General features: G+C 39.1%; 1 protein-coding gene across 2 annotated transcripts in view; it reads left to right on the forward strand.

Moving 5' to 3' along the window:
- The window catches only part of VWA8 (von Willebrand factor A domain containing 8), a 289,992-nt gene extending 266,116 nt beyond the window's left edge, over nucleotides 1-23,876 (forward strand). For both annotated transcript variants that reach the window (XM_077811982.1, XM_077811992.1), the window contains exons 41-45: nucleotides 1,203-1,328; nucleotides 2,919-3,077; nucleotides 15,251-15,349; nucleotides 16,997-17,235; nucleotides 19,579-23,876. In XM_077811982.1, the coding sequence (XP_077668108.1) occupies nucleotides 1,203-1,328; nucleotides 2,919-3,077; nucleotides 15,251-15,349; nucleotides 16,997-17,235; nucleotides 19,579-19,687 (732 nt within the window). In that variant the 3' untranslated portion in view covers nucleotides 19,688-23,876. The remainder of the gene's footprint in view (nucleotides 1-1,202; nucleotides 1,329-2,918; nucleotides 3,078-15,250; nucleotides 15,350-16,996; nucleotides 17,236-19,578) is intronic.
- The last annotated feature ends 389 nt before the right edge of the window (nucleotides 23,877-24,265 follow it).

Raw genomic sequence — 24,265 nt, forward strand, 5'->3', positions numbered from 1 at the left:
CCAGCACCAACTAAGTCATCCCAGCCAAGGCTTTCTCAAGCCAGGCTTTGAAAACCTCTAAGGATGGAGATTCCACTAGGTAACCCATTCCAGTGCTTCACCACTCTCCTAGTGAAAAAGTTTTTCCTAATATCCAACCCCACTGCAACCTGAGACCATTACTCCTTGTTCTCTCATCTGCTACCGCTGAGAACAGTTGAGATCCATCCTCTTTGGAACCCCCTTTCAGGTAGTTGAAAGCAGCTATCAAATCCCTCCTCATTCTTCTCTTCTGCAGACTAAATAATTCCAGTTCCCTCAGCCTCTCCTCATAAGTCATGTGTTCCAGACCCCTAATCATTTTTGTTGCCCTCCGCTGGACTCTTTCCAATTTTTCAACATCCTTCTTGTAGTGTGGGGCCCAAAACTGGACACAGTACTCCAGATGAGGCCTCACGAATGCCGAATAGAGGGGAATGATCAAGTCCCTGGATCTGCTGGCAATGCTCCTAGTTATACAGCCCAAAATGCTGTTAGCATTTCTTGATTGCATTGTTAGCATTTCTTGATTATTACTATTTGCAATGTTTTGATTGTAAATTGCATACCAGATTATTATGAATGCTGTTAGAAAAGGAACCACTCATACTCCATTACATAAAAACAACGAGGAGTCCGGTGGCACCTTAAAGACTAACAGATTTATTAGGACATAAGCTTTCATGGGTAAAAAACCCACTTCAAACGCACTTCTTCAGATGCACGTCTCCTTCAGTGTAGGTATTTTTACGTAACAACGTTGAGTTTTGCCTCTGTTTTAGTCATCCAATACATTTTGTCACGATACCTGGATGGAAAACACTTCTGTTGTGCCTGTCCCTCTAGCTTTATGGATTTCTGCATAGATTCATTTGCGTACTATTTTCCAACATATCTGCAATTAAAATGCAAAGATTACATGGTCCATATTTCAAATTCTGTATGTGAAAAGGCTTAGAAGTGACAAAAATTGTGGAGAAAAATATATTCTTTGTCAGCAATAATTAGTCCCTCAGCAAGAGAGACCAGGCATTGATGAAAATGTGTTCGGATTTCACCAACTTGTGCCAGAGCTGTCACATAATTACAAAGAAAACCCATATTTGTGTCATGTTCTGTATCTCTTAAACAGTGTAAAATGTTCCAGCAGCACTGAATGAATTAAGGATGCTTTTCTCTTGTAGGCCAAGGGTAAGGAAAGACAATGGCTGAGACACCAAGCTATTGGAGAGTTAGATGATGCCAAAATAATTGATGGACTAACAGGAGAAAAAGCCATTTATAAACGACGGGGAGAGCTTGAGCCAGAAGTAAGTATTCCATAACTAATGGGTGCAGCTAACGAGTTTACTAGTTCCTTGAGCTCCATTATGCTAGCCTAGTAAAGATGGTTAACAAGTTTAAATAAAATGAAATGACCATCACATCTTTCCTCACTAACACACTTTATCATGATATAAGAAAACTTTCCGCACTCAGGTTTTCGGATTTGCAAATTAACAATTCTAATATAAAATTAATGAGAAAATGAGTGAATAATTAAAACCTAAATAAAAGCTTTTAAAAATCTACTATTTTATGACTACTCATCATTTTGGATGTTCGTCAGAAAATTTTTTGTTAGAATTGAAAGAGTCATTGAAAGAGAAACCAGTTGACACACACCAACAAAGCAACTTTAAGACTAGTTGTCTTGATCATCATTATATTGTAATAGCCAGATTTAATATAGCAGATTATTTTTAATTTTAATGTTTAAGGTTTACACATGAAGGAATTTTATTTTGCAAACAATCATTTAGAACAGCTTTCTTCTCAGTAGCTAAATACATATTTGATACAACTCTCTCTAAATTATTTTTCATGCTACATGGTCTCACTATTTGTTGTTTTGAACAGCTTATGCAGCCTAGCCATCCTACATCAGAGCTCAGTAAGGGAAAAGCTATAATATCCTAATTTCTAGTACTCTTCAAAGTGCTGGTTTTGTATTTTTCAATACATTATAAAAAGAGCAGGGAAAATGCTAAGAAGGAAATTTTACATTTTGAATTAAAATATATAAACATGGGCTTCAGTGGGATGGGGGGGAAGCTGATATTGCAGTCCTTTGCATTAATAATAAAAAGAAGAAACTAAACTAAAAATTATCAAATGCTAGCTGAATGAAAGAGAAATATTTGGAAATCAGTTACAGATAAAGAAACGTTTTAAATATTTGTTTTTTTGCCAGACCATCTTTTAGTAGCCTTTCATTTGAATCCAGACTTGTCTCATTCCGTATGGGATAAAATACCTTTCCAGAATCTAGTATGACAGAAATTGTTAAAACAGACATTTAAGGGAGAGGGGGAAGTGGGAGTGGGGAAAGCTTTACAGTCAGAATGTACAAAATTGAGGAGTTAATCAGAAAAAGACTTCACACATTTTTAAAAAGGTATTAACTTCAGCAGACAAACTTTACAATCTTATAGGAGTCCCCTTTAGTACCATAATTCAAGGAGGCATTACCCTCACGACGCTTGGCAGAAACTGGATTTTTGAGATTCCTTCTATTGTAATAAAATGTTGTTAATTAGAAATATAGCAGCAAAGGTATTTTCCCTATAAATGTGTGGAATCGTCGTATTTTGTTTCCAGCCATTGAGTGTATAGAACAGAGAAAGAGAGAGACTAGATTCAGGTATCTAAAATAAATTTTTCTCAACTATTAATCAGAAAAATTCAAATAATTTCACCTTTTTTAAACATAATCTGAACTTGCTAGAGAGAGATGGCCTGAGTTTTTGTTGTCTAGTGTTTTTGAAAAGTGTGTGATAACTCCTTTTAAAGTGTTTTGTTCTTATCAAAACTGTGGCTTTCCCAATCATAAAGTTCTTTCTGGTACTTTTCTCTCATAGCTTGGGAGCCCTCAGCAGAAGCCTAAGCGTCTGCGCCTGGTAGTGGATGTTTCTGGCAGCATGTATCGCTTTAACGGGGTAGATGGTCGACTAGAGCGTTCCATGGAGGCTGTCTGCATGGTCATGGAAGCTTTTGAGAATTACGAGCACAAGTTTAAGGTAATTATAGCTGGGCCAGGAGTTTAGTGGTAATGCGTACTTGCACAGGCTGCGTACGGGCGGTGGAAAAAAGTATTTCATTACTCTGTCTCGCCAAAGAGTATTATTCATTCATGTAAGGAAATACAAACTTAATTAAATCTGTTGCTAGCAACCTGAAAATAATACCAGCCCCTGGATAGGAAGCACTGAACACTATGAGTGCAGATTATGATTCAGTTTATGAAACTTTTTTTTTTTTAAACAGAAATATTTAAGCCTATAAAACACAGGGACATGAGCTCAATGCACACACAAGCATGACTAGCCTTTGTTGGTGACCAGAGCTCAAACACCCATGCATACATCCTGGAAGATGAACCAGGTCCTTCCCCTCCGCTACACTCACCATTGTTTCTAATCCTGCTATGATGATCTGAACATAAGAAAAGTGTCTGTTTCTCACACTGACTGGTATAAGACCCAAACCTCATTTCAGATAATTCATAAGGGAAATAAAAATTGGGTTTATGCCCTCCTCCCTTTTTCTTCTCTATGATATATAAATATGGCTTGAAAAGTTTTCTTAAATTTAGAAATAAGGATGCCAGGTCTGGAGTTCCCTGTTTTGCTGGAGGTCATTCTTGGAGAACCAAAGCATGAGAGCTCAGCCCTTAGTTGAAAGGGTACAGGTGTCAGATATTTAGTAAAGACCTTTCTTCCAGCTATTCAGGCATATAACTTAAAATAGATGTTAATCAAAACAAAATATGAAAAGTTTTAAATAGAATGAATAAAAATCCTGTCCTTATCTCAGTCAATCCATTTTTATTTACATATTGACTTGGCAGAATTCAGTTTTTTTAAATTTTGACAGATTCGGTGTTTATTTTTATGCATTTTTTTCTATTTTTATCTATTTAAATTTTCACAGTTCTGTGAAGTTGTGGGTGTCAGAAAACAGGGGAATCAGACAATAATTATTTATGACAGACACTGAGATTTGAGAAGGTAAAGCCTTATAACCATTAAAACATAAATTGTCAACATCACATGTCAAAATATACAATGTAAATATCCTTAAATCAAACTCTAATAAGTTCTCAAACAGCATTTTTCTTTAAATGACTGCTTCTTGGAGCAGCTGGTATGGGAACCCACAAGGGGAGAGGCAACTCTCGATCTAGTCCTGAGTGGAGTGCAGTGTCTGGTCCAAGAGGTAACTATAACAGGACCGCTTGGAAATAGTGACCATAATATAATAACATTTAGCATTCCTGTAGAGGGAAGAACACCTCAACAGCCCAACACTGTGGCATTTAATTTCAGAAAGGGGAACTATGCAAAAAGGAGGAGGTTAGTTAAACAAAATTAAAAGGTACAGTGACTAGTGTGAAATCCCTGCAAGCTGCATGGACACTTTTCAAAGACACCATAATAGAGGCTCAACTTAATGTATACCCCAAATTAAAAAACACAGTAAAAGAACTAAAAAAGAGCCACTGTGGCTTTACAACCGTGTAAAAGAAGCACTGAGAGATAAAAAGGCATCTTTTAAAAAGTGGAAGTCAAATCCTAGTGAGGTAAATAGAAAGGCGCATAAACACTGCCAAATTAAATGTAAAAATGTAATAAGAAAAGCCGAAAAGGAGTTTGAAGAACAGCTAGCCAAAAACTCAAAAGGTAATAACAAAATGTTTTTTAAGTACATCAGAAGCAGGAAGCCTGCTAAACAACCAGTGGGACCTTTGGACGATCAAGATACAAAAGGAGCACTTAAAGATGACAAAGTCATTGTAGAGAAACTAAATGAATTCTTTGCTTCAGTCTTCACGGCTGAGGATGTTAGGGAGATTCCTAAACCTGAGCCATCTTTTGTAGGTGACAAATCTGAGGAATTGTCACAGATTGAAGTGTCGCTAGAGGAGGTTTTGGAATTAATTGAGAAACTTAACAGTAACAAGTCACTGGGACCAGATGGCATTCACCCAAGAGTTCTGAAAGAACTCAAATGTGAAATTGCGGAACTATTCACTATGATTTTTAACCTGTCCTTTAAATCAGCTACTGTACCCAATGACTGGAAGATAGGTAATGTAACGCCAATATTTAAGAAGGGCTCTAGAGGTGATCCTGGCAATTATAGACCTGTAAGTCTAACGTCAGTACCGAGCAAATTAGTTGAAACAATAGTAAAGAATAAAATTGTCAGACACATAGAAGAACATAAATTGTTACGCAAAACTCAACATGGTTTCTGTAAAGGGAGATCATGTCTTACTAATCTATTAGAGTTCTTTGAGGGGGTCAACAAATATGTGGACAAGGGGGATCCAGTGGACATAGTGTACTTAGATTTCCAGAAAGCCTTTGACAAGGTCTCTCACCAAATTCTCTTAAGTAAATTAAGTTGTCATGGGACAAGAGGAAAGATCCTTTCATGGAGTGAGAACTGGTTAAAAGACAGGGAACAAAGGGTAGGAATAAATGGTAAATTTTTAGAATGGAGAGGGGTAACTAGTGGTGTTCCCCAAGGGTCAGTCCTAGGACCAATCCTATTCAACTTATTCATAAATGATCTGGAAAAGGGGGTAAACAGTGAGGTGGCAAAGTTTTCAGATTATACTAAACTGCTCAAGATAGTTAAAACCAAAGCAGACTGTGAAGAACTTCGAAAAGATCTCACAAAACTAAGTGATTGGGCAACAAAATGGCAAATGAAATGTAATGTGGATAAATGTAAAGTAATGCACATTGGAAAAAATAACCCCAACTATACATACAATATGATGGGGGCTAATTTAGCTACAACAAATCAGGAGAAAGATCTTGGAGTCATCGTGGATAGTTCTCTGAAGACGGCCACGCAGTGTGCAGCGGCAGTCAAAAAACGAAATGGAATGTTAGGAAACATTAAAAAAGGGATAGAGAATAAGACAAAGAATATCGTATTGCCCTTATATAAATCCATGGTACGCCCGCATCTTGAATACTGCGTACAGATGTGGTCCCCTCATGTCAAAAAAGATATACTAACATTAGAAAAGGTTCAGAGAAGGGCAACTAAAATGATTAGGGGTTTGGAACGGGTCCCATATGAGCAGAGATTAAAGAGACTAGGACTTTTCAGCTTGGAAAAGAGGAGACTATGGGGAGATATGATAGAGGTATATGAAATCATGAGTGGTGTGGAGAAAGTGAATACGGAAAAGTTATTTACTTGTTCCCATAATATAAGAACTAGGGGCCACCAAATTAAATTAATGGGCAGCAGGTTTAAAACAAATAAAAGGAAGTTCTTCTTCACTCAGCGCACGGTCAACCTGTGGAACTCCTTGCCTGAGGAGGTTGTGAAGGCTAGGACTATAACAGTTAAAAGAGAACTGGATAAATTCAAGGAGGTTAAGTCCATTAATGACTGTTAGCCAGGATGGGTAAGGAATGGTGTCCCTAGCCTGTGTTTGTCAGAGGATGGAGATGGATGTCAGGACAGAGATTACTTGATTATTACCTGTTAGGTTCACTCCCTCTGACACCTGGCATTGGCCACTGTCACTAGATAGGATACTGGGCTGGATGGACCTTTGGTCTGACCCAGTATGGCTGTTCTTATGTTCTTATTTTGCCCATCCATAAATTTCAGTTACAATCAAAGGAAATAACGTGCAGTGGGTTTGTGTGTGTATGGTGAAATTGACATTTACGACATTTATCCATAAAAATCGACTCCTTCTAAGCCTATTTACATAGCTTCTCTGGTGGCATAATCTTACCAATCTTCCATAGTATCTTCTGGGAAATGACAAAACAAGATTTGAATTTCTGATGTAAGAAATAAGGAAAAACAAACTTTCAGGCCTTCATTAATCAAAGTAAAGAAATTTTTAAAAGACAAAGCCTATTTTTTTCCTTTGCTGGTTACCCTTAAACCCTGAGTTGCAAATGTCTTCAATTTAAGGATCCAGAATTTTTTTCTTTGTTCCAGTTTTTGTTGCCATCTCCTCTAAATGTTGGTACTTGGTCAGTTCCCTTATATCAGAAGAAAAATATAAAATCATGGTTGGCAAAATAGATGACACAAGAATTGGTAGAGTGGTAAACAATGATAGGGGTAGGTCAGGTATGGAGAGCAATCATCTGGATCGCTTGGTAAGGTGGGCTCATTTAATACAACCAAATGCAAGGCCATACATCTAGGAACAACAAATGTAGGTCGCACTTACATGATAGGATTCAGTATCCTGGAAAGCAGGGACATGGAAAAGGATTTAGGGTAATGGTAGTTAACCAACTAAATATGAGTTCTCAATGCAGTGCTCTAGCTAAAAGGACAAACACCATCACTGAATGCATAAACAGAGGAATAACATATAGGAGTAGAGAGGTGGGATGACCTCTGTGTACAGCATTAGTGAGACCATTACTGGAATATTTTGTCGGTTCTGATGTCCACACTTCCAAAAATAGGAAAGGGTTCATAAAAGAGCTACAAGAATGAGTACAGGGTCTGGAGAATGTTCCTGATAGAGATTTTAGAAGCTCAGTCATTTTGTCCAAGAGAAGGTTAAGAGATCTACAAGTGCCTATATGGAGAAGTGATTTCCGATAGTAGATGGCTTGTTATCATCAGCTTGCAACCATTGGATTTTGTTGCACCTTTTTCTACTAGATGAGACAAATTCAGACTACAAAGAAAGTGCACATTTTTAAGAGTGAGAGCAATAAATCATTGAAACAACTTCCCAAGACATATGTTGGATTCTCTGTCACCTGAAGTCTAGATTTAAAGGCTGGATGTCTTTCTAAAACATAGGCTGTAGCTCAAACAGAAATAATGGTGCCTTGGTGCAGAAATTACTAGACAAGGTTTTATAACCTCTGCTATGCAAGAAGTCCAACTAGATGATTGCAATGCTGTCTTCTGGCCTTAAAAATCTCAGATCCCGCTCTGTAGTTTACAGATCATCACCTCGTATTCAGAAATAATTTCAGTTGGCTGGGCATGTCCCCTAATGCATAGGGCCAAGCCACATATTTGGCCATATAAATAGTTAAAAGTGTAGTTAATTGTAGTATTGGTCACCCATTTAACAACCAACTTAATGGTTATAAAAATAGTCACACAAAAACGGAACACAGTTATTAGTTGTGACAATTGCCACTCTCGTAAAGAACTGCAAGGCTCATTTTATACTTAACATAATAGTGGTGGATAGGATATTGGAAATTTGTGGCACACCAAGGAGGCATTCTCCTCTTCCATTATGTCTGCTGCACTTGAGTTGGACCTTAGCTCAGTTCTCCCGTGCATCAGATCTCTGTTCAGTATAGGAGAATGGAGGTGGTGTCAGGGAGCTAGATATAGCTCCCTGATTCTGCCCCAGCTGGACCCATCTTGAATTAGAGCAGCTCTTATCTGGGACAAATGAGATATTATTCTTTCTCCATTTCTCTCTCTGCTGCTTCATAAGAACTAGACACAATTGGAGCATAAGGTCTGCAGAAGACCAGTGTCATCACTAGTGCTGTTCTCTCCAAAGTTGGCAATGAGGGAAAATGGCCTCACATTGCACTGACCAGCAGAGTTGATCCAAATGGGCAATGGGGGAGCCTTGGACCCATGAAATTGTAGGGCAGTGGGTGCACCCAGCCACAGTTGAGCTAACTCTTGTTGAGCTAACTGTGCTTCCCCCATACATACTATCCTTTTATTTCTCTTCCATGAGACAAAGGTTTCCTTGTTATCAGACTAGTCTTTAGAGTGTTTGGGAATTGTAGCCTGACTTACTGATTACATGATAAATGAAGTAGACTCACAGTTTTTTCCCTCTGCTACTTTACTTCTCTAGAGGCAAGAGTTAAATGGCCTTCACTCTCTTCTTTTCTCTCTTATCCCTCCACCTTTCCCCACACCCTTCCCATAACATGGTTTGACAGAATTTGTTGACCTTCAGAGATACTTGCTGATACCTCTTCCTGTTGTAGACTAATGCAGTGGTTTTCAAACCTGTGGTCCCTGGGCCCCTGGGGGTTTACAGACTATGTCTAAGATTTCCAAAGGGATCCCCACCTCCAACTGAAATTTTTTAGGGGTCTGCAAATGAAAAAAGGTTGAAAACCACTGGATCAATCTCTCAGAGGAGCAGCCATTTAAGAGCAGATTTTAGGAGTTTCTGGTGCAAGGTCTGGTGGATCTGTGAAGCAGCAGTATAAGCAAAATGTTCAGAACTGATTACATATTGAAATTCTCTGCTCCTGTTATTAAAGTTCTATTTTTGACTGCTTAAAACCACTCGCCAGCCTGTGCCCACTTTTTGTTCTTGTGCTTTAATTAGTTCTCTGCTGAAAAGGGGACTGAATCAGAGAACTTTTTTCCCTTCTTCACTGTGCTTTCTCAATACATATATATTACCCTGTTGGTCACCATCCCATGAGACAAGGATTTCCTTGTTGTCAGATTAGTCTTTAGGCCTGACATATTGATTACATGATACATGAAGTAGACTCCTTTTTTTTTTTCCTCTGCTACTTCACTTTATTAAGGGGCAAGAACTAAAAATGCACAATGTGGTTGCTCCAAGACAGACAATATGGTAGTGATCCATTTAAGGTTCGAAGAGTGACAATGGACATTTCTTGTCTATCTGTTCGCCTTTATGCCCAAGGTGGCTATTTGTTTCCAGTTCTCATAGGGACAGCCTTGTTCAGAGAGGAAGAGAAGGGAGACTCTTTCTACGATCAGGGAATCAGTTGGTCTAAATTAACTGCCATCTTTTAAATTCCTCCTCCAAAATCACCTCTTCTATGCATCTCACAAGGGCTTAGCCTCTAACTCAACATATTAAAGGTGTGGGAGAGAGGAGAATGAAGCTCTAGAACTGAACCTTCTTCCAAGTCTCTCAGTGCATTCTGTGCTGTCTATTTAGATTCTAAGCTTCTTGGGGAAGGTAACATGCATCGTTCTGTGTCCAATTGTCCTGTAAGTGGCTGAGCTCCTTGTTGGCATTTAATAAATGTTACTACCACTGCTAACTGTGTAGTACTCCAGGAGGTCACATTTTTAAAGGCCACTCCTAAATCGTGCATGCAAAAGGTGCACCTGCATATCCATCTACCCCTTTTCACATGTGCAAATGCCAGGATACACATTATAATAACAGTCATTTTGCAGATTTGAAATTATTACAGCATCTTTTCTAGTGTTGTCCATCTTACATGGTGAACCTATTTGAAAATGCAGTACCTCCTAAGATGGACGTTAGTTCTGTGCTTTACATAAAGTACAAAGTCCTATGGTTTTAGATCAAGAGCCATAACTCTGTTATTAGACTATGCAGCAAAGGTTTTATGAGGGTTTCAAAAATCTTCAGAAATGATTCCATGAACTGCAAGCTATATAATTGTTGGGGAAACGTCTTAAGTTTTTGATTTATAGTGATATTAAAAGGGAGCATTACACATTTTGTATACACAATTCGGGAGGCCACAGCTGAGAAGCTGACGTTAGAGGCAGTGCCATTTAAGTGGAAGAGGAAAAAGCAGAAATGTTCTGTAATGCTTGGCAACATAATTTCTTTTTTAAAGTCAAGCGGGTGGCAGGCTAAATAAAAGTATTAAAGGGTATATTTAGTGTTGTCCAGAACAGGAGGGGATTTGGAAGCTGGTATTCCTTCCAGCAAAAGCCTGTCTGATTTGTAATACATTTTCCATTCAACACACATGGCCTTTCATTTTTCCTTACTCCTTTGAAAAAAGCAACATCTCGGTGCAGAGTGCGGTAGCAGCAGTGGAAGATGATATTTTTCTCATTTCACGCACACTTTCTGAATTGTACAGTAGCAACAACACAGTATGTGCTGTATTTAACAGCAGAGTGGAATGAACTTTTACTAACTTCTGAAGAAAAGTAATGAACTAAAAGATGATATTTAGGGAGACTTGTGTTTTGCAGTTTGTATACCCAGAGTAAAATCTTTCACAGAGCATCCGATGGTATTAGAAAATTCAGCACCAAGTAGTGCAATAATCAATTAAGTCAATGAAGCTTGCACCAATTTAAGCATTACTGGGCTATTTGATTTGTGCTGTAACACACATGGGCTGTAAATCAACCCTAAAGAGAACATAAGAACGGCCATACTGGGTCAGACTAATAGTCCATCTAGCACAGCATACTGTATTCCCACAGTGGGCAATGCCAGGTGCTTAAGAGGGGATGAACAGAACAAGTAACCGTCAAGTGATCCATCCTCTGTCACCCATTCCCAGCTTCTTGCAAACAGAGGCTAGGGACACTTCAGAGCATAGTTTTGCATCCCTGCCCATCCTGGCTAATAGCCATTGATGGACCTATTCTCCAGGAATTTATCTAGTTCTTTTTTTAACCCTGTTATAGTCTTGGCCTTCACAACATCCTCTGGCAAAGAGTTCCACAGGTCGACTGTATGTTGTGTGAAGAAATACTTCCTTTGTTTGTTTTAAACCGCTGCCTATTAATTTAATTTAGTGGCTCCTAGTTCTAGTGTTATGAGAAGGAGTGAACAACACTTCTCTGTTCTTCTTGTCCACACCTGTCATGATTTTATAAACCTCTATCATATCCCCCCTTACTCGTCTTTTTTCCAAGCCAAAAATTCCCAGCCTCTTATTAATCTCTCCTTACGTAGAAGCTGTTCCATACCCCTAATCATTTAAATGCCTCTGCATATTGAGTGGATGTTTTCAGAGAACTATCTACAATGACTCCAAGATCTCTTCCTTGAGTGACAAAAGCTAATTTAGACCCTATCATTTTATATGTATTGGGATTATGTTTTCCAATGTGCATTACTTTGCATTTATCAACACTGAATTTTGTCTGCCATTTTGTTGCCTAGACATCCAGTTTTGTGAGATCCCTTTGTAGCTCTTCACAGGAATCTTAACTATCTTGAGTAGTTTTGTATCCTCTGCAAAGTTTGCCACCTCCCTGTTTACCCCTTTTTCCAGATCTTTTATGAATATGTTGAATAGTACTGGTATCCTTGGGGGACACTACTATTTACCTCTCTCCATTGTGAAAACTGACCATTTATTCCTACCCTTTGTTTCCTATCTTTTAACTTATTATTGATCCATAAGAGGACTTTCCTTCTTATCCCATAACAGCTTCCTTTGCTTAAGAGCTATTGGTGAGGGACTTTGTCAAAGGCTTTCTGAAAATCTAAGTACACTTTATCCACTAGATCCCCCTTGTCCACATGCTTGTTGACCCTCTCAGAAAAATCTAGTAGATTGGTGAGGGATGATTTCCCTTTACAAAAACCATGTTGACTCTTCCCCAACAAATCGTGTTCATCTATGTGTCTGATAATTCTGATCTTTACTATAGTTTCAACCAATTTGCATGGTACTGCAGTTAGGCTTACTGGCCTGGAATTACCGGAATCACCTCTGGAGTCTTTTTTTAAAATTGGTGTCACATTAGCTATCCTCCAGCCATCTGGTACAGAAGCTGATTTAAATGATAGGTTACATACCACAGTTAGTAGTTCTGCAATTTCACATTTGAGTTCCTTCAGAACTCTTGGGTGACTACCATCTGGTCCTGATGACTTATTACTGTTTAGTTAATCAATTTGTTCCAAAACCTCCTCTAATGACACCTCAAGCTGGGACAAGTTTGGAAATCTCCCTCACATCCTCAGCCACGAAGACTGATGCAAAAAATTCATGTAGTTTCTCCACAATTGCCTTATCTCTCTTGAGTGCTCCTTTAGCATCTTGATCGTCCAGTGGCCCCATTGGTTGTTCAGCAGGCTTCCTGCTTCTGATGTACTTAAACATTTTTTGCTGATACTTTTTGAGTCTTTGGCTAGCTGTTCTTCAAATTCTTTTTTGGCCTTCCTAATTATATTTTTACACTTCATTTGCCAGAGTTTATGCTCCTTTCTATTTTCCTTGTTAGGATTTAACTTCCACTTTTTAAAAGATGCCTTTTTGCCTCTAACTGCTTCTTTTACTTTTACTTTTACTTTTGTTGTTTAGCCAGAGTGGCACTTTTTTGGTCCTCTTACTATGTTTTTAAATTTCAGATATACATTTAAATTGAGCCTCTATTATGGTGTCTTCAGAAAGTTTCCATGCAGCTTGCAGAGATTTCACTTTTGGCACTGTACCTTTAAATTTCTGTTTAACTAATGTCCTCATTTTTGTGTAGGTTCCCTTTCTGAAATTAATTGCTACCATGGTGGGCTGCTTTGGTGTTCTCCCTCCCCCCAGAGATGCTACATTTTATTATGTAGGGTCACTATTACCAAGTGGGTCAGCTATATTCACCTCTTGGACCAGATCCTGTGCTCCACTTAAGACTAAATCAAGACTTGCCTCTCCTCTTGTGGGTTCCAAGACTATCTGCTCCAAGAAGCAGTCATTTAAGGTGTCATGAAACTTCATCTCTGCATCCCATCCTGAGGTGACATGTACCCAGTCAATATGGTAATAGTTGATATCCCCCATTATTACTGAATTTTTTATGTTTATAGCCTCTTTAATCTCCCTTGTGTGTGCAGCCATGCTTGTGAGGCTAATGTGTGAGGCTACTTGCACTGTGTTTAAAAAAAAAAAAAAAAAAAAAAAAAAAACCTCCACCAGGGTCACACCCAAAGTTCTTAATTCTTACTTAATCTTTTCTCCCAATGGCATTCATGAGAAAAAGCATTGTCTGCTGCTAGACACTGAAAGATAAACAGAAGGCCAAGATGTTCTGCATTTGACTTCTCTTTATAATAGTTGTTATTTGGGAAGCTGCTTTCGTAAGCCTTTTTGTGCTAATGATTCTTAAAGTGTGAGACTAATAGCATTGATTAAATCAGTCCTACTGCAGCCAGGTGCTCAAGCTTCCAAGTAGTTTTTCAGATACCTTTTTGCCTTGGCCTGCAGTTGCCCATAGACACTAGTCATGGACCTCTCTCATACAGGAATGAGAACCATACCAAACTGTGACTTGGTTTTGTGATATATGGACTAGGAGCTACTCAAACCCTATTTTCACAAATCATCTAAATTCAAGTTGAACCTAGTAGCTTCAGAGTGAAAGACTCATTCAGTATTGTCTTGTGCTAAGCAGCAGGGTGGTATTCCCAGGCAGCAAAATATGGAATATCCCCTTAAAGTTATTTGAGCATAAGCTTTCATGAGCTACAGCTCGATGAAGTGAGCTGTAGCTCACGAATGCTTATGCTCAAATAAATTTGTTAGTCTCGAAGGTGCCACAAGTCCTCCTTTTCTTTTTGCGGATACAGACTAACACAGCTGCTGCTCTGAAACCCTTAAAGTTGGTACGCTAACATCAGTGTCAGAACAGCCATCTGGGGAAGAAATCAGAAGGTCCAGATCCAAAGAGATAGTACATTACGAAAGAGTCATACGACCTTAAACGCAAGAGAACCTCATCTCTGCACTTTATGTAATTTAGAAAGTAACCCATATTGTTTTGGACAAAATATATATAATTTTTTGAAGCGATACGGTATTGAATACTGAGCACTGTGCTTTCACCGTGTGACCATTATTGTACTGGATTTGTTTCTGTACTAAGCCCAAAGTATGCTGAATGCAATCCTATTATTATCGTTATTAAAAATCAGAAAACATAATGGGGATATTGGAACTCACCCCTCTGGGTATTTCCAGCCATAGGTTTTGATCTATTGTGCAGACCTAAAAAGTGAAGGATGGATTTTAAAAAATAGCATGTAACACTTTTTTTTTTTCCAGATCAGAACGGAGGTCACATAAACAGCTTTTCAAACATCAGAGCTACTCTTTAACAATCCACTTCTTGTGTGCCAGATTGCAGGGAGAAGAGAGTAAATTGTAACTCTACAGATAAAATGGGCAGTGTGAAAAGCTAAGATTCTAATCTCACTTAACACCACTGTAAAGCTGGTGGAATGAGTCAGAATCAGACCCAACAAATATAATGAGTTACTGATGCTTATTTGCATTAGTTTGGGCAATTTTATCTTGCAAAAGTGTTTTAGTGGTAGTGAGAAATTGTGGTCAGTTCCTTTAAACGGATCATAAATGTAAACTGCAGTCAGTATTTATCTTTTAGTTAAAAGCAAATTGCCTTTGATCAGACCTCATGTCATTCTGAGTCAGCAGTCACTCCTTATTCTTAACAGATTACTCTTTAATTCTCTTTCCTGCAGTACGATATCGTTGGACATTCAGGAGATGGCTTCAACATTGCATTGGTTGGGAGTGACAAAGTTCCCAAGAACAATAAACAAAGATTAGAGATTATTAAGGTAAATCCTCTTAATAAATAGCTCTGGATAATCAAGGATTCTAAAATGCTGAGGATAAGTTCCTACAGGTCACAGAATACAAAAAGTAAAGAGGGGAAAGTTGCTGGAAGGTAGGCGAGGGAGGGATACGAGGAGTCATGTATGTAAACACGAAGCTGGGGAAAAAACTTTTCGACTTTTAAAAAACCTGTACCATAGTAATAGAATAAGGATGCATCTCTTTGGGATCTATGTCCTAAACAGTCCATTAATGATTATAGGAAGTTCCATACACACTGATCAGTTGGTACAGCTACATGGAAAGCTCTCTGTTAATAAAAAATATTATTGTTAACATGTAGCCACTGGTGAGTGAAACTCTGGGGGTGATCCTTAATATTTGTTTGTACAGTGCTTGGAAGCCATAAAGTGCTGTAATAGCAGTAAGAGTATGTAAACTCCTAGACTGAAAAGGTGTTAAACCATCATTGCGAAGCGAACATGTACTGTCATGTTCATGTACTAGCTTTTGCATAGGAAATGGCTTTGTCCTCCATATTCTCCATTGCAGAATAACACATTTCTTTCTTGTTTTGTAAACCATACGTTTAAATAATTTTAAAGTCTGTTTTGTCACCCTGAGCGGGCCCAGATTAACCAATGTTCACTTGTGGCACTTTCACGGAGCCCCACTGAAAGAGGGCCCCCACCACCAAACAAAAACAAAATTGGGTGTTGTAGCCACTTTGTGCACTAGGTCACAACGTCACTCACTCAGATTTGGGGCAAACACCCCTCTGTCGTGATGGAGGAGTAGCTGGGCCAGACCTGAGCAGTTCAGGGCCGTGTGCACGGGGGCTGGGAAAGGAGAGGGAGCGGAGCTGGGCGACTGGGATTGAGAGGAGCTGCCCTAGCCTGGGATGGGAGCATTGAGTCGGAGGGCAGTGGTGAGGAGCTGGGGAGAGTTGTTGGTGGGCTATGGGATAAGTGCAGAATATTGGGGCCTGCGGAATGGGATGCATGTTAGGGCTGCTGGGATGTGGCGGGGGGGGAGGATTGTAGGTATATGTGGGATAGGAGGGGCATTCAGGGGTCTGTGTGTGGGGTGGGGAGAGAGGGGCATTCTGCGATTTGTGGCGGGGGGTGGCATGTATGGGACGAAAGCACTTTAAGAAAGGTGGGGGGCCCCATTTCCACAGTGCATAGGGCCACAAAATTCTTTAATCTGATCATGAGTCTTATATTTGGCAATAACACTTCATTCTGAAGTCCATTAGTCTAATATACATTATGAACAGATGGGATTTGGTCAGGGTATTCTCCCTCAGATCTATAGCAATGGGGAAACCCAATCTCCAGCCTACCATAGTGTTTTACTTCTTCACTCTCTAGTTCTGAAAGCCAAATTCCTTCCATGTGATTCTTCCAGTTCTGACATTGCAAATTGGATTTTAAGAATTTATGGTTGTACTGAGTGAAATGAACCTTTGACTGAATCCTAAAATGCTGCATATTCTCTAAAATCTGGAGCAGGATGCACATTAATAAATGTGTTTCACTTAATATGGCTTAGAAGAATGTTTGCTCCCTTTCATACCAGCTAGAACGTATGTTTTATTTGGAATAGTTCTCTCTATACATTTCCTTTTGATTTTGTTGTGTACCCAGATAATGCATGCCCATGCTCAATTCTGTATGAGTGGAGACCATACCCTGGAAGGGACGGAGCATGCTGTTCGTGAAATTGCTAAAGAAGAGGCTGACGAATATTTTGTCATAGTTTTAAGCGATGCAAACCTTGAACGATATGGTATCCCACCAGCAAGATTTGCCCAAACCTTGACCATCAACCCTCAAGTTAATGCTTTTGCCGTATTCATAGGATCCTTAGGAGACCAGGCAGACAGGTAAATATATTGCTGCTAGTCCCTGAAAAATACAATGATTTGCCGTTTTCATGACTCTAAAGAGTGCTTTCAGAAAAATGTATGTCGGTGCAATGACCAAGCAACAAGCAGAGTTCTGCTCTAAGTGACAGGTAAGATTTGATTCTTGTCCCATGTTGTTTGATGAGCAGTGGTGACAGCACAGGCCTTATGCTACTTATCAGCAACTTTTTCCAGCCAGTTCAAGACATTGGTGGCACCAAGAGGGAGTCCATTCAGTTCTCTGGCTCCAAGATAGCGGCTTTCAAAGGCATAAATCCACTACGGAATTAAGGTTTTGGCCACAAATCGGCACCCGTGGACTCTTCCCTAACGAGGGAGTTAAAAATAGTCTAACTACTAACTATGTTTCTGATATATATATATATATATAGACATACACACACACATATATATACACATAGCCTATATCATAACTAGGGCCCTAACAAATTCACGGTCCATTTTGGTCAATTTCATGGTCATAGGATTTTAAACATTGTAAATTTCATGAATTCAGCTATTAAAGTCTGAAATTTCACGTTGTTGTAATTGTAGGCATCCTGATCCAAAAGGGAGTTGTGCGGGGGTCGCAAGGTTATTGTAGAGGGGGTCGCGGTACTGCTACCCTTGGTTCTGTGCTGATGCTGGCGACGGCGCTGCCTTCAGAGCTGGGCACCTGGCCAACAGCCGCCACTCTCCGGCTGCCCAGCTCTGAAGGCAGCGCAGAAGTTAAGGGTGGCAATACCCCTATCCCCCTAAAATAACCTTGCAACCCCCCAGCAACTCCCTTTTGGGTCAGGATCCCCAATTTGAGAAACGCTGGTCTGGCCTGTGCAATCTGTATAGTATAGGGTAAAAGCACACAAAAGACCAGATTTCATGGTAGGAAATCAGCTATCACAGTCTGTGACATGTTTTTCATGCCTGGGAATTTGGTGGGGCCCTAGTCATAGCTTGAGATGGTACAGGGGAGACAGAGAACTTTTATACAAGCCAACCTTCTGCATCTGCTGCCCAGTCACCGGTACATACGATTCAAAGCTATTATCTCTATCATAAACATGTGCCAATTACCACTAATGTTAAAGGGCCAATTCTACTTTAAAAAAAAAAAGTCATTGACTGAAAGAGTGGTAGGATCAAGCCCAGAAGGAGTTAGGCCACAACATGTGGTATAATTTTAAAAGGTTTGGAACATGCAGCTGCACGGTGGTTGCTGTTCATTGAATTTCTGCAGGTTCCATCAATCTATTGTTTGTGTTCCCCATAAAGAGCTCCTATTTTGAAATATTATTGGAGATTGAGTTTTATTTTTCTGACTGGAAAAATGGTTTCATCATTCACATTCATCCTTGAGGAAAAGAGGTTATCAATTTGACCAATTTACTAGATATGGAATATATATATGACACAGTGTCACTGAAATACAACTGCATGTATGTGCATAATTAAGCAAAGCTTTCCTTTAAAATATAATATTGGGTGGGAAGGCGGGAAGGGAGTTGTTTTTATTCATTTTTCTTTCCACATGGCTTATATTTTCATTTAAAATGGGCGATCTCTGGGATTGAGTTTATAGTCTATAGGGAAATGACAGTGGGACACAAATATAAATTAAAACTTGTTTTAAAAAATCAGTGAAACAGTATACGCCAAAACTGCTGATTAAATATTAGTGATGTGAATTTTGTTATGTACATCTTGTGTACTATTAAAAGCTTTGAATAAAAATGTACAAGGCTGACTACCTTAGGCCTCGGGCTAGCAGCTGTAGAAAAACATGAATTCAATTTAACCTAGGCTAGAAGCTGAAGTATCAACCGCACATTTATAGCCAATATATAAAACTTCAGATAAAATCAGTAGTTTCTGTGGGGTGGAGTTAAAGTTTCCCAAACACTTTGTCAGGTTAGTACAGTAACATTTTTAAATGAACTGAATGATCCCCCTCAGAGAGTGAGTTTTTAGTTGTTTCTAGAAGATCGGCTGTGCTAATACCTTGTTTGGTCACTGGTACCTTAATCTCAGCAGAGATTTTCACACACCAGAAACAGTGACCATAACAAAGGAATGGAAATCTGTAGAAACAGGTCAGTTGTCTTGCTGAAAAGACCTCTGTGACATAACCACTTTCAGTGTTTCCTTGCACTGCTGCTTTCCCAAGCTTTTAATTGCATAGTGCCGCAGTGTGAATGGCATGTATCAGCAAGGTATTCAAAAGTAAAAACATCCTTTCTTAAGGAACTCTCAGGACTCTTTGGTTTGCTGTCAGAAACATAATTTGTAATGGTAATTCTTTTTTTCCCCCATTCTGATCCCTAGGCTGCAGAAGATGCTACCAGCAGGCCGGTCTTTTATTGCCCTGGATACCAAGCAGATCCCCCAAATCTTGCAGCAGATCTTTACATCCACCATGTTGTCCAGTGCCTAAGATGTTCCTGTTACTATTAAATAATTAGACATTGTAACAAACACAATTCAGAAACAAGCTGCCTGGTGAAAGACAAAATTAACTCCTGTTGAAGATAAGAACTATAAAACTGATAAATATAATTTTTGTATTGAAATATTACAGTCGCTTAATCAAAATACCAAAAATAACACTGTGTAGCTTAGATTTTTGGTGAAATCGTACAGCATAGCCATCAGGTGACTTAAAGTTCTGCATTCAGAGGGGTAAGAGAGTACAAGGGGGTTGATGTAGTGCACAGAATATCTGTGACAAATGAACAGAGAAACAGATAACAGATTGTTTGTGACCATTCTGGCTGATATATTGCCAGCAGCTCTTTGGGACAGCATCATTTTACTCGATTTTATTATCAGTGTTTCTTGGGGTTGAATACCAAGTTATACAGCAATGTGCAAGTCGGACACAGCTAATCTACCCCACTCTTGTGTGTGCTGTGTTCAGAATTAGAAATGCAAGTAACTGCACATTCGAACAAGACTGCTCATCCTGATCTGCATCTGACCTTTGCTGTTGGATGTCAGGAACAATAGAATGGTCTGGAAGCTCAGAACATTGCAGTATAAACATACATTATTGGATCTGGCGCACAACTCAGAGTAGTGAAAATCCCTAGAAAAAAGTTAAATTATTTTTTCCTGGAAAGACAGAGTTGAAAGGGGTCTAAGACCTATCTATGAACATTTCAAAAGGGTGCACCACCATGACTTTGGCACTGCATGGTAGCAGTTGATGACGTCTAGTTTCTCTGTTGCCAGGAATCCTAGGAAAGGGCCTCTTCCCCCAGAGGCTGGATGCGCTCATGGTTTTTTTACATTTTGCTTCCACTTCAAGAGCTCTTTGCATGTTCTGTTTTGGTTTCTAAAATGTGGAGCTGGAGGGCAGATCTGTGTGTCAGAAAAACACTTTTAATAAAGAAGAAAATAAGTAACAAGGAAAAATAGATCAAGAGAGTAAAAGTATGTGGTTTTCATTTTGGTCGGAAATCTGTGTTTGGGGGTCTTCTTTTAATACAGAACATTCTCACTCTGCATCTTTTCTATTATAAGTATTTTCCTCCCATTTCCACATTCTCAAACAGGAACTCTTGCTTTAGAATTAAATTGGTTGAAGTTTGTACAGCACTTTGAAGATGAAAATCCCTATAGATGGGCTAACTAATAGTACTTTTGCAATCACTGTGCTTCAGGAACACTGGAATACATAATAAATTGAATTCACTATCCTACCGCGAGTAACTGTTAGCTCTCATCACCACCAATAAAAAGACTCTTGCCCCATGGTTGATTATTATAAAGAGATGAAAGATGCAGGAAAGAGCACTGTCTCCAATCATGCTTAGAAGTTGTGGTACTTCACTGCAAAAATGAGATTCCTAACTCCTACAACATTTCTAGCTACATTAAAGATGCTGTTTGGGAGGGATGAGGGGTGATGAGAGAGAATCTGTTTGTTCCTTCATTTCTACAAAACCATCACAGTTTTTAAATGTACCATAATGCATTTTTGCTAGTGTTGCCATTTTCCACCATGTCAATCCCGCAGCAGCATTATGGACCCAATCCTGTAAGATGATGAGAACCCTCAACCTCCATTCAAGTACAAAGGCAGTCAAGAGTGCTCAGCAACTCAAAGACTGAGGCATTCTGGGAGCTAGGTGTCTAAGTGCCAGGAGTGGCTCTACTGCAATACAGAAAACTCCTGCCTAACTCTGTAGGTGCCTAAACTCGCTCAGCACCTAACATTTCAGGGTAAAAGTTTCCTAGGCCCCTCTGTTTCTGCCTCTGGGCATGCGGTCGAACACTGATTTCCTGCCCAAGTCCCAAAGCAAGTCACAAACCAGGGAAGACTGGGATTCAGCCGTCTAAATCATGTGCAGAGTCCGCTACTGTAGGAGTGCTCAAATGTCCCACTCAAAACCCAGCCAGAGGAGGCAGTGGGCCTGGTTCCCAGTTTATAACTTTTAGCCCACTGGTTAGAGCACTCACCTGGGATGTGGAAAAGCCAAATTAAATTGCCCCCTCTGCCAGATACCTAATACCATGGCAGTAAGTCTTTCACCAATATTGTGAAGTAGTTGTTCAAACTAAACTCCACAGATAAACCTAATTCAAAATGAGTTTAAAAACTGGCCAGGCAATCAAAGCAACACCCAGCTGGACTGTCTTATGCTTCCTGAGGAGAAGAGATCACTGGGATACTACTCTGTGACTGGATTAAAAAACAAATCACACAGCAGTTACTGCCTGCACATGTCAAAATATGATTATATAAGCTTCTCAGACTTATAAATACATTCATTGTATGTATAACAACCCCCTAAGTATAACAGTGCTAAATGGAATTATTACTCCTTAGCACTCAACTTTTTGCAATTTCTCAAAACTCTACTTTTATCCTTAAAGATTCTTACAGTTAGGAAAATACTTTTCCCTTTTAAATTAACTAAAGATTTTATCGTACTTACTATACTGTAGACCAGTGCTACTCAAAGTGGTGGTCCGTGGACTGGTGTCCGTCTGCGAGCCATCGGCTGCCAGTCTGCACGCACATTGGAAAAAAATTTGCCGATCCCCCACATCAGCTAGCTTGAGAAGCACTGCTGTAGACCACTTGATTGTACAGATCCATCTCTGGTGTAACTCCATTTACTTCAGTGACCTCATTATCTTTGCAATAGAGATTAATGGTATTTCTTTTGGGGACACAGTAGAGTAGTTTAGATTAAATTTGAACTAACATTTTAAAAAGGAGACTGACAAGGGTAAATATCATGTTTACAAAAAGTATAGCTCACATCACCTCAGATTATTAAAAATGTTCAAAATCTCGTGTACTAGTTATTTATGCTGTTTATTGAATTATGTGCAGTTCTTTCACCTGGCACAATGAAAATATTTGTTTTTTTTTGTTTCCAGCCAGTATCTATTCAATTTTATTTTCAGATTCCATGTACTAACAACATGCTGCATCAGTTTCAACCCAAACACTTCAAGGGAATTTTTTAAAAAGCATCTTGCGGTGGAATTTAAGACAGCCCCCCACCGCCCCCCCTGCCCCAAACCATTATATGATTTCAGTTGGTTCTGGAATGGTTTTTACTTATGTCTCTCACTTCTGGGACATAGTTGACCTGACAGTGTCCCTTTACATTGTTATAATATGAGAAATTCCGTCTGGACTCTCTATATCTCACCTGCTTTAATATCCATCACTCTGGCATTGAGAAATCAAAATAGCAGCTGTTCTTCCCCTCCCTCTAGAATCTACAAAAAAAATTTCTGCTGCTCAGACAGTTAATAGAAGAATTTAGCAAACTCACACTGGTCTTCTGTGTCCTTAAATCATGACAGAGCTTTCAAATGTGCATTTAATTAAAACAATTATGAAAAACATCTTGATTAGCTGTTCACTTCAGCAGTGCCTGTTTAGCATTCCAGAGTCCACCAAATATTCCAGAGTCCACCAAAGCACACGTACCAACAATCCCCTTAAATTGCCATTTGATTTAATAAGACTTATTGTATCTTAAAATGACATATGACTTTTCCTTTTCCCACTGTTAATTATACCATCTTAGGAGTTTGAAACAAATCTATTATTTACTGAACTGCCATTGCTTCATTGCATGGATATTATTGTTTGTTATTGTAGGGTTCTGATTTACTGCAACTGATGTGTCATTAGCATCCTTGCTTAAGTAATCTTAAGGCTACCTCTAATAATGCAATTTTTAATTGGTTTTCTTTAAAATCATTAAATGATTGTGTGTATAAAGTGTAATCGTACTGACTATTTGTTGTTTTTCATTTCAAGCAGCATGAGGCAGTTTGATGTATTTATTACCATCAGGATTATGATGCATACTGCAGCAAATGGTATAAAAAGAGGACAGAATGTATTCTGTTGGAATGTGAAAAGTGCATTAGACAAGCACATTTAAAAACTTAAAGTAGCCTTGTATCGTTACTTGTAAAATGCCCTGTGTTAGTATAAAGCGCCTAAATAGAAGCTTGAAAAGATTAAGAGCAGGTTGCTAATCCTTGACACTGACTCCAGCCGTGGTGGTGTAGCTGTGCTGGTCCCTGGATACCAGAGAGACAAGGTGGGTGAGGTCATATCTTTTACTGGACCAACTTCTGTGGGTGAGAGAGACCAGCTTTTCTTCAGCTCTGTGTAAGCTCGAAAGCTTGTCTCTCTCACCCACAGAAGTCGGTCCAATAAAAGATATGACCTCACCCACCTTGTCTCATTGACCCAATCAGTCATTCAGTTACATATTTTGAAGTTTATGTCGTTACAATCTATCATCTGTAGCTTAGTTTCCTTTGCAGACATGCCTGGAAATCATTATGTATGTAATGCTATAGCTCAGAGTCTTCCTTTGTAAAATTTTAATTTCTTAATTTAATACACTGATGTAACAATCCATGGAAAGACAAACATACAACAGGAGCAGTGCTATTGAATTGCAGTATGGCCCCCATCTTCAAAATTGGGTTCTTATCCAGGAGTTTATTGGGCTACTGTGTATCTGTA

Source organism: Eretmochelys imbricata, chromosome 1, assembly GCF_965152235.1.
Source record: "Eretmochelys imbricata isolate rEreImb1 chromosome 1, rEreImb1.hap1, whole genome shotgun sequence".
In the NCBI taxonomy this organism is placed as follows: domain Eukaryota; kingdom Metazoa; phylum Chordata; order Testudines; family Cheloniidae; genus Eretmochelys; species Eretmochelys imbricata.